At 40.3% G+C, this 15,335-nt stretch overlaps 1 protein-coding gene across 2 annotated transcripts in view; it reads left to right on the forward strand.

Annotated features, from left to right (window-relative positions):
• LOC149321763 (glycine receptor subunit alpha-1) overlaps nt 1-15,335 on the forward strand; it is a 96,183-nt gene that overhangs the window by 76,426 nt on the left and 4,422 nt on the right. For both annotated transcript variants that reach the window (XM_089501878.1, XM_089501926.1), the window contains exons 5-8: nt 2,523-2,605; nt 3,777-3,914; nt 4,391-4,605; nt 9,886-10,032. In XM_089501878.1, coding sequence (XP_089358004.1) covers nt 2,523-2,605; nt 3,777-3,914; nt 4,391-4,605; nt 9,886-10,032 — 583 coding nt within the window. The remainder of the gene's footprint in view (nt 1-2,522; nt 2,606-3,776; nt 3,915-4,390; nt 4,606-9,885; nt 10,033-15,335) is intronic.

Below are 15,335 nucleotides of genomic sequence, written 5' to 3' on the forward strand. Positions count from 1 at the left end.
TTGTTAAGTGCAGGGTAATGACAGAGAATAGCGCACGCGCGCACATACACACTCAATTTCAAAGACTACCTTTGTGTGAACTCACTATGTTTGCAGACTCTTGTCTCACTGATGCCTGGCAGTGCTATTCCAAAATGCAAAGGGCCACATCCCACTGGGACACCTGGCTCATGTCACAGGTGCCATGCTGGTTTCTGAAGAACAAAACAAACTGCGAGGATTGCAATGCAGACACAAAAGAAAAAGAAAAACAGGCGGTAGCTTCAGCTCAAACAGCAGACACCAGACAGCCAAGCAGTAACCAAAGCACGTAGCCCAGGGCCTGGGGAACCTAAAGCTTTAATTCACACAGCTGTTTGAAATGCTTTCCGGGTAACAATGGGTAGGTAATAAAACAACCGCCACCAAAGGTGACCTACCATTCATTGTTCTGCTTGGAGAGGTGAGAGACATGTGTTTTCATATTTCTGCTATTTGAAAAGTTTACTGAAAGGCAATACTCATGAAGATGAGAGAAAGGGAGGAATGATTTAGTGGGGGAAATGTCAGCAGTTCTCACTCCCGATTCTATTAATCCAGATGTACATTTTCCTTCTTAAATAAAAGGTTAATTGTGAGATCTGAAGAGACCCCAGTGGCAAGGCCAGGTTAAGATGCTTGTGCCATGAAACAATTCTAAGAACTGCCTCCCCACTTGGACTGAGCATGTGAGCTCTCCTTTTGGACTGCTGACTTCAAGCTGTGCTTGGTAGTGTTGCCAGGCCAAGAGGAGCTCTCCCTGGGGCTGGGACCACAGCCAGTCTCTTTCAGGCCCAAGGCTTTGGTTTTCGCTCCCACTCTCTATCTCCTGGCTAGTGTGACCAAGGCCAGTGTCCTTGAGGCAGTGATCCCAACACACCACCTCTCTGCCTTTTCTATTGCTCCAGAGCCAGAAAATGAAGCCAGGGTGGTGCTAAATGCTACCAAGCTTTGGGGAGAATAACTAGAGAGAGAGAGAGAGAGAGAGAGAGAGAGGGAGATAAAAATTTTATTTATATTTTCCCACCTCTCCCAGATGGATCAAGGTGGGATTACATCCTAATATAGATATACAACTACAAAACTCATCAATAAAATATGTAAACATTTAACGAGTTAAACATTTAACAATTAAAAACACACTATCACGCAATTAAACAATTAAAAACACGCTATAGTTCCACAGTTCCCCACTTTGCCAGGACCATTTTTGCCTTGACATCATCATATTGCAATCTATGTGTGCAGGAGCAGTTATAGCATGGAACCCCTAGCCACTAAATGCCTTGGAACATTTGTCCAGTTACATAGCCCCAATCTGGCAATGAAGAGTCCTCATTTAATCTTCTGATAGTTGTGAAGCTTTTTACCTTTGTAACCCCCTTTACATCTACATGCAGATATCACACCCCCTTCCCACTCAATGTAGTATATGAATAAAAATATTTTGTTTCTTTAATGTGTGTATTTTCATTTGCACACTCATGCATATTCATATTTTGTTCAAATTAGAACAGATTTATTTAAATAAATTTAATATTTAACTCAACATGTGTAAATTTTGCACATAAAAAGAATTTGGGAAGGGGAGGGGGAGGGGGAGAAGTTGGAAACAGGATCTCCCAATCACACACACCGCTTGAGCAACTCTTACACCTTCCAAAGGTCCCACCCCACAGTTTGAGAACCACTGGGCTAAACTAACCATTCATCATGTTCACATGCGACCTTATGCACACTGAGGAACAGCCAGGTAAAGGCTAGCTCTTTCTGAGGTCATGTCTATGTTTTATGGGATATACCTGTCCACATACTAATGCTATCTATCTTTGGAGTTTTTCTTAGTATAGAACATGGTCACTTTTTCCTCATTGTCTGATAGCTAAGAGTCCAGTTACATGATTATCTGCCTCATGTAATGTCCCCCTTGCTGACTCTATCACATTGAACTCCTGGTGGAGTGGGAGGGGGTGTCAAAGGTTTTAACATTCCTCCTCGGTTTTTAAATGTTCTCTAAAACAGTGTTTCTCCAACATTGTTTCTCATATTTGTACCAAACATCATGAATCACTGCTGTGAAGTATAAAACTAATATGGTAAGGTAAATACCAGTATTCCAGCCTAGCTGAGCATTCTAGATTTGTATTTTATTATTTGTTTATTTTATTTATAGTATTTATACCCCGCCCTTCAGCCTAAAGACTCTCAGAGCGGCTTACAATTATTATGCATCTTTACTTATTTGTGTAGGAAAGCATAGATATTAAGCAGCTAAAAACTGAATAACTGTAATAGAAGTGAAGGAGAACAAATAACAGTAAGATGATATTGGTGGTAATGATGATATCTGGAACACAGCCATACCTCCAGCAGGAGTGGTGTCTCTTATATAGACCTCCTTCATTCTTAGGAAAAAAGCTGAATGTACATTGACCTCAGCAAAGTGCTATCATCCCAATGGCTTGAATATAATGTAGTTGTCATTGACTCTTTTCATGCTACAGGATTACTTTGACACTGGCTTGCCCTATGGACCTGAAGAACTTCCCCATGGATGTCCAGACTTGCATCATGCAGTTGGAAAGCTGTGAGTCCTGAAGGTTTCTAAGCCTAAAAATAACTCCCATTCTGTAGATACACACAGCCCACATCATCTGTTCAGCTCTTTGCCAAATCCTCCAATTATGGAGGAGAAACTGGAAAACAGTAGGAAGAGATGAAGCATTGGGACAGACTGTGTGTCATATGCAACTTTTCATGCTTCTCTGATCACATTCACTGTCAATTGTTCAAGCAGCCCAGCTTAAATTTAGCATAGATTGTCCTTAGAGTTATGTGGGAGGAAGGTGGAATCCCTTGTCCAGAGAAGAATGTAGGACAGAATACTTGCTAATTAGTCAGTCCTTGACCTCTGGATTTTATTCCTGTCTGATCCATTTAAGGGTCAAATTAGACATTGTGGTAAATGTTTTTTTGCCCCAAGTTGTTGACATGCATTTGGTAGTTCCATTCCCCCTAGAGTCTGAAAGAACTTATGTCATGCTGTCATGATAGTCATATTCCCTTCCCTAATGCATTTCAGGGACTAGCAATCATGTTACCCAGAAAATGTATGTCATTGACAGCACATCCTATGATATCTAAGGCCCGGGACAGACCGTCCCAAAAGGATGGGCTGGTGGTGGCCTGATTCCCTCCAGAGGGACATGGCAGCAGCCAAACTGCCCAGCATCCATACACCCCAAAAAGAACCCAGAAAAACTGGGTTCCTTTTGGGTTGCCAGGCACACATCACGAGTGCACCAACGGTGCACTCGTGATGAAAGTAACGCGCAGCAACGTCTATATGCTGCCATTGCTTACATCAAGATGGTGGCGCCCATGTGGACAGGATACTGCCATTAGGCCGCCACCATGCTGTGCTAGGGTTAGGGACCATGCAGTTGATGCACAGTCCCTAACCCTAGAATTGGCGGTGGCACGCCGCTTCGGGACCATCTGTCTCAGGCCTAAGATATGGGAAGAAGAGAACGTTTTTGTCACTGCTGCATGTTTATCTCAACATCTCACACAAATGTCAAGCTTTCTGGACATGAACAACATTTTTTCTAGAGGTGGCCAATCCTAGCATCTTGCTGTTATTAAACAAAAAACGTTGTGCTGTTGGGTGTTAGCCTTTATCATATCAGCCTTCTAAATTTACCTGAAGTCCCAATTGGTCTTCAAGTGTTTTGTCTGTTCTCTTGGTCTCTCCACAGTTGGCTACACAATGAATGATCTGATATTTAGATGGCAGAAAGCTAATGCTGTGCAGATTGCTGAGGGGTTAACCTTGCCTCAGTTCATCCTAAAAGAAGAGAAAGATTTGCGTGACTGCACTAAAGAGTACAATACAGGTCAGTAATAAAAGATACATGCTAAGCATTTGTCCTTAGAAATAATCAAGGGATGACAATTCTAGCTCCGTAAATTGTACTGAGTGCTTCTTTTTAGTAGTAAAAAGAGACAATACTGTTTGATGAGCTATAAAAATGATAGTATGCTAGTGATATTCCTCAAAAAGCTCAAAATGTTAGCAACAGCAAGTTTTTCTCCTTTGACCACCATGAAGGTAGAATGAAAGACATGGAGTTACTGGTGGCTGTTGTTCTTTCTCCCTTCTTCCCTGTTACCCTTGTCACATTTCCACTCAGTACTGAAATACATTTTTTGCAGTTTAAAGAAAGTATGAAAAATGTTATTTATAGCAAGTAGAAGCAGTAATCATGGAATGGACCTATTGTTTAAAAGTCCTTCATTCTACTAAGAATCTAATTTGTCCCCAGCAGCTCCTCCGTTAGACTAACCTTTGCATTCCTTCTGTAATTCCTAGGCATGTTCACCTGCATAGAAGCCCGTTTCCATCTGGAGAGGCAGATGGGCTACTACCTGATCCAGATGTACATCCCCAGCTTGCTGATTGTAATTCTCTCCTGGATCTCCTTCTGGATCAACATGGATGCTGCACCTGCCCGGGTTGGCCTGGGCATCACTACTGTGCTCACCATGACCACTCAAAGCTCTGGTTCTCGAGCATCTTTGCCCAAGGTAACATGCCCTCCATTATAGAGAGCAGGGAATATAGGACTCTCTATAAGAGTTCAGCAATAAGCACAGTTTAGAAATGGTCAGAATGATGATGAAGAAGATGGTTGGTGTTGGTGTTGCTGCTGTTAGGAGTGCAGTTCCCAGAAATCTGCCAGCCAACATGGACAGTTCAAAAATTTAACTTTTTCCAAGCTCTCGTGGGAAAGCATATGTTTTACATGTAAAATGTATCAATTGAATTTCTAATATCTACAGCTGAAAGGATTGGTTAGCAGGTAATGGGAAAAATTCCTTGCCAAACCAAAAGAAGCAGCTGCTACCATCAGAGTAGACAGTGCTTGGCTAGATGGACAAATAGTCTGAGTTGTTACAAATATGTTTGATAGATGCCATCTTGAATCCCATGATGGGAGAAAGGTGGAATAAAAATTAAATAAATAAATATATTCTCAAAGTAAAGGCATTCAGCAAATATAGTAAGGCATCCTTATCCTCCATACTGCTTTCCATGATTTTAGTTATGTGGGCTGAACTCCACTTAGAAAATATTAAATAGAAATGGAAATAATAAGTGGAAATGGAAATACTTGTGCAGTATTAAATGGAGAGTAGAAAACTCCAGAAACTGTGTGCTGTTCTGAGCAGTGTAGTGCACTGAGCCTTCATGCTATCTCATGTTTTCATGCTGTATAAGCTACCTACCCACTCATCACTTGGTTAGCTGATCTGATCATGGTGTACAGTACAATGCTTGTGTAAAATGTTTGTGCTTGTAACATGCTTATAATGGCCTTAAAGTGCAAGAGTGGTGATGCTGGCATCTGTAAAGTGCTTCCTTTGAGTGACATTTCCATCATCATGGCACTATAATCCAGGATCATCTTCTGATGATCCTCCTTCTGATGTATCAGCAGAAGGTCATTGCTAGCCTAACACTATGACATTGTGACATTAGCATTGGGCTAGTGTTGCTCTTCTGACATCGCAATGCCTTTGCCTTTCAACTCTCTTAAAAATATAGAGTTTGCTACTATCTGTAGTTTCAGGTACCTGCTGAAAGTCTTGGACCGTGTCTTCTGTGGATAAGAGTGCCTTACTAAATCTTTAAGAACTTTTACTAACCATATTTACTCATTGTTCCTGGCCACTCTCTACACCCCCATTACAACATATCTAACCAGAGAATTTTTTTAAAGCAGTTAAAGGTGGGATTGTGGGGTTCTCCAATCCTTCTCCCATTACACTACCACCAAATGTGGGAGTTTCCTTTCTAGAAGTCCCCCCTCCCCACCACCTTGCCATCAACTGGGGGAAATCCCACCACTATGGCCAAAGGTGGGTTTTCTACTCCTTAACATACTAAATGTGAAGATTTCCATGGGGTTTACTGCAATTACCAAAAGTGAGAGCTTTTCCTGATCCCCATTGCCACCAGTGCAAGGACTTCATCCTTTCCCTTTTGTGTGACATAACTGTGGGGACCATCTGAATACCCTCAAGATTCTTGTAAAGATTTATACAACTTCTATCCCCAATGGATATCATCACTATTTATTCAGTGTTGCCACTTTGAATCCAAGCTTTGAGTTAGATAGCATTCCCAGAGGCCAAAAGTGTATAAAAACAAAAACAATTCTTTATTTACAGAAATTTAACATAACAAAGCAGAATAATGATTTATTACCATATATACTTGACTATATGTTGAAAACAGGTTTTGAGGCCACAATTATGGATTTTGATATGATTCATGGATAAGTCAGGGGTATAACTTAGCAGCATGTAACAAGGGATGTAAAGGATGAAGCAAAGGAAAACAATGCTAAAGATCTTTAAAAATTTTGACAGGCACAATTGTTTGTGCTCACCCTAAAGGCTGGATGGATGAGCTAGTAGAGGGGGTTGATGCTTCTTTTAGGTGCTCTGAGAAGGGATTAAGTTCTTACCTTTCACTAGGCCATGAGTCCATTTTTGATAAGCATTAAAGTGCAGTACTTACTTTGACCGGTGGATAAGTCGACCCAGGTTTTTTGAGTCAATTTTGACTAAAATTTCTAGACTTATACATGAGTATATACAGTACATTTTTAAAGCTACACATGCTTGTGCTTACTCTCCTGTTTAGCTAGTTCAGATAATTATAAACCACTCATTTATTCCTGAACCTGATCCTTAACTCTAAATCTTCCACATCCTTTCACCCATACTAAGTATACTAACTCCCTCCCTAATACCAATACTAACTAAGGCTGCATCTGCACTGCAGAAATAATCTGGGGTGACACCAATTTAACTGTCATAGTTCTGTCCTATGGAATCCTGGGAGCAGTAGTTTTGTGAGACATTTAGCCTTCTCTGTCAGAGAGCTCTGGTGGCACAACAAACTACAATCCCCAGAATGCCATATTATTGAGCCATGGCAGTTAGTGTCAAACTGGATTATTTTTGCAGTGAAGATGCACCTTAAAACACATACCAACTGCCATTCATCAACCTTATGCAAATATTCTCAAATATTCCACTAACCAGTGTTGATTCCAATGCTCTGTCTTTAAACAGAGGCTGGATTGCCATCTGTTGGGGATGCTTTGATTGCAAGTTCCTGCATGGCAGGGGGTTGGACTGGATGACCCTTGTGGTCTCTTCCAACTCTATGATTCTATGTTCCATTGTCTCCTTCCTCCCAGCACCTCCTTACCTTATTCTCAGGATTGCAACCAATGAATTAACATTTCCCAATACAAGTCCATGATATCACAGTGATCTGTTTAGATGTAAGAGGCTACAAATAATGGTATTCCCTAAAATACATTACTTGTGTGGACAACAAAGACACATTTTAAAAAAAATTGTATCCAATCTTTCTTTCATGAATGGGAGTCAAAGTGAATCAATCTTTTTGCCATCTGCTGTTTCTTTACTTTGAATCCATCCACACAGGCACAAATTAATATTTGTTTTAATCTTATTGAAATATTTCTAAACCTCCCTGATCTCAGATTACGGTTTGTTGATGGTGGAGCATGCCCTCAAGTCATTTCTGAGTAATGACAACCCTAAGGTGAGCCTATCATGGGGTTTTCTGAGGGATGAGAGTGTGTGACTTGCCAAAGGTTACCCAGTGGGTTTTCATGGCCAAGCAGAAATATGAACTGTGGTTTCCAAAGATGTTGTCCAGCAGTCAAATCACTATGCCACACTGGCTCTAAAATCAGTTAATTCACTTTCATTTTCATCTTCCTAGACTTGCATCTGGAGCTCTGAAAGAAAGGTGTTTTGGGGCAGGGAAGTGATCAGTGAGGTCCACGTTAAGCCCTCCATTCCTCTGCCATGTCTCTGGTCCAAATCAATGCAAAACATCCCCTACTTTTCTCTCTAAGAAAAAAAAACCCAGGTTTTTGTTACACACACATTTGAGTCATGGGTAAATGGCTTAAGGTTAACCCTCTCAACATTTAATAAAGCCCTTTAAAGTGACTGAGTCATATAACAGACCAAGTTAGGAAGTAACAGTCTGCATGCCACTTTAATCCAAATTGCATGTATAAGGTCAGCACAGCTGAACAAGTCTGAGCTTTAAAAATCCCTTGCTAGCACACCATCTGCAAATCTAAATTTCCTAGAGGTATACAAGATGCAACTATGATATATTTTTCTTTTTAAAAAATACATATTTCTCATACATGAGGTCCAGATGGGGGAGAGTTTGCATATCAGAGCTGAGGTTCTCCCCAAGTTTGTTAAAGATCCTTCCGTTTTCTTTGGTTAGAATTGTTGCCATTATTGTAGGTTCAAGAATTTAGCCTTACATTAAATGTCTTCCTTCAGTCCCCCTACCTGTAAATGAATATCTGGCCTATTATTGGGTATGTTTATAGTGTCATCCATCTATATGAAGACAGACCAGGCCTCTACTCTGTAGAATTTATAATCATATGTACAAAGAAGACAATAGATATGTGATTATTTCAGTTACATATACTGAGTATCATTTATAGTAAGGTGATGGATATTAGGAGGTTGTATCGACTGGAGAAACTCAGAACAGATTTGACGTTGTGCTAATTTGCCAATCTCTCAAGGATGAAATGTTGCACCTTAACCACATGAGGGGGATAACCTGGAATAGACTTTCTTGCTAGCTCAGGGCAGGGAGACCAGAGGTCCTCCTTTTCCAGACATGTCCCACAGTTCAACCTTATATCCCAGGGTCCTGGAGCAATTGCAAATAGTCCTCTATTTTGAGCCATAAAACTTGTCTTTGTGTCATGGCAGCAGGCAAGCAAGAGGTAGTTCAACATGTTTATTACAACTCCAGCTATTGCAAAGGGCTTGTTAATTGCAGGCTGCAGAGAAGACTGTTGCTGACCATGTGGCGGTTTTGTTTGTTTTTTCTGATGGAGGTATGGAAAGGAAAGGTTGCTGAAGCAGATCAGAGGCACCAAGGGGACGTGAAGGGGGTGCAAAAGTGTGTGATTTCAGTTGAAGAAGGAGCCGGAGGGATGAGAGAGCAAATGGGGAAACTAAGTAATAATTTATATGTAGATCCAGTCAAGGATTTGCTGCAAGTAAAGTACAGTTTTAAGCATTTGTTTTGTTCAGTGTTCTAGAAGTATATTGCAAGCCAAGGGATTTTAATGAAGATAATAAGTTCATCAGTTCGGTGGCTGCCCCTTGACTCTGGAACTCCCTGCCCAGGGAGACCAGAATGGCTCACTTCTTGTAGGCTTCTGCCAGCAAGCTAAAATCTACCTGTTCAAACTCGCTTTTAAAACGGAATGGTTGTAAAGGACCATCTTGAGATGTTGTTTTCAAGTGTCTTATACTTATACTTTATCTTTTTAAAATGTATTTTGTTTTTAATAGCTATCTATTTAACATTGTAATAATTTAATTCCTTTTTAAGACACCTCTTTTCTGTGTTTTTAATTGTATATTTTTTAATATTGTGAAGCCACTGAGTCCTAGTTCTGGGAAAAGAACAGGATACAAATAAATATAATTATAATAATTATAATAAATAATCAGAAAAATATGATTGAGTATAAAATAAAATATAGTATATGTCATATAGCCATAAATAAGCCATGTGAAATGAATTTATATTTATATGAGTGTCTTTAACTTTTATTTGGTGATGTCCTACATTTTTCTTTAATGTCCTGCATTTTACAGTGTCTTTTCCTCCTTTGCAGTTAAGGACATCTGGTCACCCTGGCTCAGGGTAACAAGCACCCAGCACCAATTCTGAATCTCATTTCACTCCATTTCCTCCATCAGGTGTCCTATGTTAAGGCCATTGACATCTGGATGGCTGTGTGCTTGCTGTTTGTGTTCTCAGCACTTCTGGAGTATGCTGCTGTCAACTTTGTGTCCCGGCAGCACAAAGAGCTCCTCAGGTTCAGAAGAAGGAGGCGGCACCACAAGGTAAGCGATACACAAGTCAATGCAATGATGCAGAGTACAGCTGAAATGGCTGAGTTGCAGTACAAGGCCAACACGATCCCAGAAATTGGTACTGGGGATTGCATTATTTGTCAGGCATAACTGTAGTATGTCATGTCTATGTCAACAATATAAACACTATAATGTTGAAAGAGATGATATGCATATAATATGAGGCAAGTGACAAGTGCCTGGGGGAACCACGGCCAGAATAATGCTCCCTTGCACATCTTCATGGTCTTTCAGGTGCACACTTTCCCGCAGATATTATGGCACATGTTAATGATCATAGTGTATATACCACACTGTAAATCTGTCCACTGTACAAAGGTCAAACCAGCCGTAAAGAAGACATTAAAATAGGAAGTCAAGATTCAAAACAGAAGGCCAACCCAGCTGATGCTCCTCTGCCATTCAGCTTGCTCTCCTCCTTAGCAAAATTTGCCAATTACAAGTCTGTCTTTGCAAAGGAACTTCTCCCTGTGGTGTGTTCACATTGCTTCATATGCAACAACATAATTCATATTGCTCATGCTGGTGCTTTTTTTTTTCTTTTTTCTTTGTTATGGGCTGGGTGGCAGGGACAGTCTTAGCATGATATTGGAGATTATCACACACTTAAAGAAGTGATTTACCCTTCCCAGGACACTGTCGCATTATGGATTACAGTCAGGAATTATTGTACTCAAAAACAATGATGCTGCCACTGGGCAACTACAACCCCACTCCCAGCTGCTCTTAGTCTGCCGCTTTTCAAAGATAGCAAGCTCCCATTTTTGAAAAGTGTCAGCCAAGAGCTGCTGGGAGCCAGGTTGTAGTCACCTGGCAGCAGCGGTGTTTTTGAGTGTGATAATCCCCGATTGCAACCTGTAATGCAACTGCATCCTGGCAGGTGTAAGTCACTTTTAAAGAATGCAATAATCTCCGTTGTTCAAGAAGCCAGTTTCATATTGCTAAAGGTAAGCCATAGAAACCCATTGGGTGACCCTGGGCAAGTCAATATTTTTCTCCCCACCTCAGAGGAAGACCAAGGCAAATCTTCTCTGAATATGTCTCGCCAAGAAAACCCAGTGGTAGGGTCACCTTAGGGTTGACATAACTTCTTGAAGGCACACAGCAGCAACAAGAACATGTGTATTTTATATTTGGATTAATAACCTAGATTAATACCTTTAACTCCAAGGCAAGCATGACATTTCCCTTGGGCTGGCCCTTCCTGTGCACCTCAACTCCAAACCTGCCCATTCCAAACAGATTTCATGATGATGCAGATTGTATATGAAACAAATCTAACCAGTGAAATCTGTGAGAAAATGGCACAGTTTATTCTTACTGTTAATAATACCTTTGTTCAGGGTTCCAGACAGCTTTGAACAATTGCCTTGTAGTTCTGTTCAGCCTCATGGGTGCCAGAAGGGTTTCAGAAGGGGGAAAGGGGGAAATAAAATCCCCCAGTCTTCCCTTTCTGTGCTGAACAGATTAGACAGCATAAGAAAGGTAGCTCCTCTACAGGGCAAGGAGGAGAGTGTTGAAACCTCATAATATACGTTCACTAAACCTACCTTTTGTAGGTTTTATGTAATTTTATACTGTTTAGCTAGATAATTTTAATTGCTTTTACATTTTTATTGTAAAGATTTTAAATGATTTAATCTGTGAGCTGCCTTGGGTCCCTTTCTGGGAGAAAGGCAACATAGAAATGAAATTAAATGAATCACCTCTGACTATAAGATGCTATGGACTTGAGCAAGCCAGTTCTTTCTTATCTCTTAACTTTTCTCTCAGTCTCTCTCTCAGTCTCCCCACCTAACAACTCAACTTCCGTGATGCCTCTTTGGTGTTCACAGATAGTTATTAGTCTGTCTAGGATTGGTTGCTCCCATTTGTTTTCAAAACCCCTTGCAAATGTAACTTAAATTTGCCATTTAAATTTACAATTTTCAAACATTAATTTTCTGCATACCTAGGAATTTATAACCTACAAATGACATTTTTCTGCACACCTAGGAAGAGTCCCTGCTATGTTGGAGGACAGTTGCAGAGGGGCCACTCCACCAACATTTGTTTCTCCATCACCACAACCCCTGGGTCGTGCCTGTGTGTTGGCAGAAAGCTCCACCAGTACAAATTTACCAGCTGTGAGCAGTAGTAGAGAAATGGTTACTTCAGAAACATAATGGGATCATGAGACACCTTGGATACTGATGAGGGGAATAACAACACCAGCCTTGGGGCTCCCATAGTGATTTTTCCTTTCATTAATATCAGTAAGAGATGAGGAAATTAGAAATGGAAGTTGGGATAAGAAAAATCCCATCCTTTCCTCTTCTACCATTGGTGATGCAAGAAGCCAGAAGAGAGAATATCATTTGGATAGTTCAGGAAATGTGATGATTTTCTATTTTGCCACCTCTGAGAAGGCAGTCCATTGCATCTTTATAGGTTACATGCTTTCCCTTCTTCCAAGGAAAAGTTTCACCAAATATAAATAAGGGAAGGGATAAGACTGAAATGGTATTGAGGAATTGCAAGAAACCTCAAAGGAATAACAAATGCCTAGGGGTTTTTTGTTTTATTTTATTTAAGTAATATATCTCAAGTCTCTTGAGAGATCAGAGCAGTTCAATAAACTGAATCCTTATTCCACTGAGGATAGCTTCAGCCCAAAACGTCTTGTGCAGTTTACCACTTTCTTCTAGTTCCCTATTATTTTTCAAGATATTTTAAGACTTGCTTCCCCACCCCACCCCCCTTTTTTTAACCTTTCTGGGCTGTTAATCCTTAACAAAGGGCTGCAGGAGTTCACTAGCAGGCTGCAAAAGCACATTTATCCTGAGATTTGGTTCCAGGACACCCTCCCCCCCACCCGTGAATACCAAAATCCATGGGTGCTCAAGTCCCATGACATACAAAGATAGTACGATGGTGTCCCAGCTATAAAATGGCAACATCAAAGTTTGCTTTTTTTGTTGAGTACTTTTGAACCATGATTGGGTCAATTTGTGGATGCAGAAACTGTGGATACAGAGAGCCGACTGTATATCTCGTTACCCTGTTTATGCATTTTGCCCTGTCAGAGTGAGGTGAAGCTGACAGGTTGATAAATCCCACATCTTCGGCCAGGATAAATAATACCACTTTGTGAGGCACCAGTGCTATTTTGCAGAGAAGGCTAGAGACCTCATAAAGCTAAAAATGCCAGGATTCCATAGGATGGAGCTACAGCACTTAATGTGTTGTCAAACTGCATCATTTCTACATCTGAGGAATATACAAGTTTTTGAAAGCACATGCTGCCAGCTTCTTTATTTCAGTTAGTTAGTCTCAAAGGTGCTACAAGATCTCTCTAAATATTATTTCTACAGAAATAGATGCACCCTTGGTTTGCAGCAACTGAAGTAAAATAGGGACAGAGGGAGAAAGTGGAAGGAAGAGAGAGAAACTGGGAGTTTTTAAAAGATGGTCAAAAACAGAGTATAACAGAGGATTAATCGGGACTGTCCCTGCCACATTGGGACAGTTAGGAGGGTTGGAGAGTTAATATTACAGTGAACTGTACACTTGACCCTTGACATTTGCTGAGGTTAGGTGCACAGGACCCCCTTGAATGTGGAAAAATTGCAAATAACAAAAACACTGTTTTTACCTGAGAGAACACTTCTTTAGGAATCTTTAGGTCCTCCAGTGCAACTCTGTGGTCAACAACTGCCAGACATTTACCATAGAATTGCTCTGGAGGAGTTTTAAATGCCTAGTGGAGTGTTCTCTCTAGGAATCTCTAGGTCTTTCAGTGCGACTTTTGGTTAAAGTTGACTATAGAGTTGTCCTGGAGGACCTAGATATTCCAAGAGAGAACATATTAATAAAATTCATGAATAATCAAATCCGCAAAAGTAAAAGCCACAAATGTGGAGGGACAAGTGTAATTATAAATCCACATGTGTGGATATACCAACAGTCTCTGCACACAGTTCTCCAGCTCCTTTGAGCTCTGCTTCTTATTGGCTAAATCTGCCATTGTGGAACTGCTGAAGTGCAGATTGTTCTCTCCTTAGAGAGAACTGTTTTTCTTGCTTTACATTGCTGCCACCTGCTGGCACAAGCAGCTTTTTAGCATGGAAAAAGATTTGAGAATGCAGGGGATGCTTTTTTGTTGAGAAGTGCCTCTGAAAAGCACCTCATGTCATTCTGAGGTTAAAGGGCAAGTTTCCATCCTATTTCTTAATTCATCCCTTCATTTAAATTAGATGGTAGTTTTCAATGCTTCATCTATCACATAAATTAAAATAGCAAAATCCTCTTAATAACTTGATAACCCACTTTTTCCTGTGTCCCCATTATCTAAATCTGCCTATTTAATAAATTGGAAACCCTTTTTATAGCTAAAATTATGGAAATAATAGTTCTATGAACTCTTGACTTCCTTTTATCTTAGTTCTTATTGAGGACAAATATTATGCATGCATGGAAATTCCTCAGAGACGATGGTAGATTGAGCACCCCTACAACTGCACATGCTGCCGAGCATTATCTGTTAACATGAGCAGTTGTTCTTAGCAGGCAGTGATCTTTTCTCTCACCACTTTTCTCTGTTTTGTTGTTCTATGCAAAGCTAAGGCATAGGATTTTCTCAGCAAGATTTGTTCAGAGGGTGTTAGCCTTTGCCTATTACACCAGCAAGATATCATTTCTCTTTTTCCTCTGTTTCCCCCAGAAGCAGGTTGAAATGGAAAATACATATTTTTCTTCAAAACATACAATATTTTTTGTACAATCAATTGTATGTTACATGCCAACATGGTTTAACAACACGTTTGGGAGGGCAATAAAGGGTGTCTCTTTAAAATGGATCCCTTGACAAACCTACAAAAATAAAACAAAAACAAAAACTTTCAAACCAAATGTAATGCTCCAGTAAGAAAAGGTTGTGATTTTTAAAATAATCATTAGTTAGCTGTTTGGGTTTTATACAGTTTGAACAGCTAGACTGTGATGATTTTAAAAATCATGACAGTTTTTTAAAAGTGTTGTTGTTGATGCTGTGTACCTTCAAGTAATTTCTGACATATGATGGCCCTAAGGTGAACCTGTCATGGGGTTTTCTTGGCAAAATTTGTTCAGAGGTGGTTTGCCATTGCTTTCCCCTGAGGCTGAGAGAGTATGACTACGCTGGTTTAATGGCTAAACCAGGAATTGTACCCTGCTCTCCAGAGTCATAGTCCAACCGTCAAGACACACAAAAAAAAAATGCATCACAAGGGGGTATAACTGTTTGGTGACAATGT

Source organism: Sceloporus occidentalis, unplaced genomic scaffold, assembly GCF_023333645.1.
Source record: "Sceloporus occidentalis isolate IW3139 unplaced genomic scaffold, rSceOcc1.0.p SCAF_1, whole genome shotgun sequence".
Taxonomy (NCBI): domain Eukaryota; kingdom Metazoa; phylum Chordata; class Lepidosauria; order Squamata; family Phrynosomatidae; genus Sceloporus; species Sceloporus occidentalis.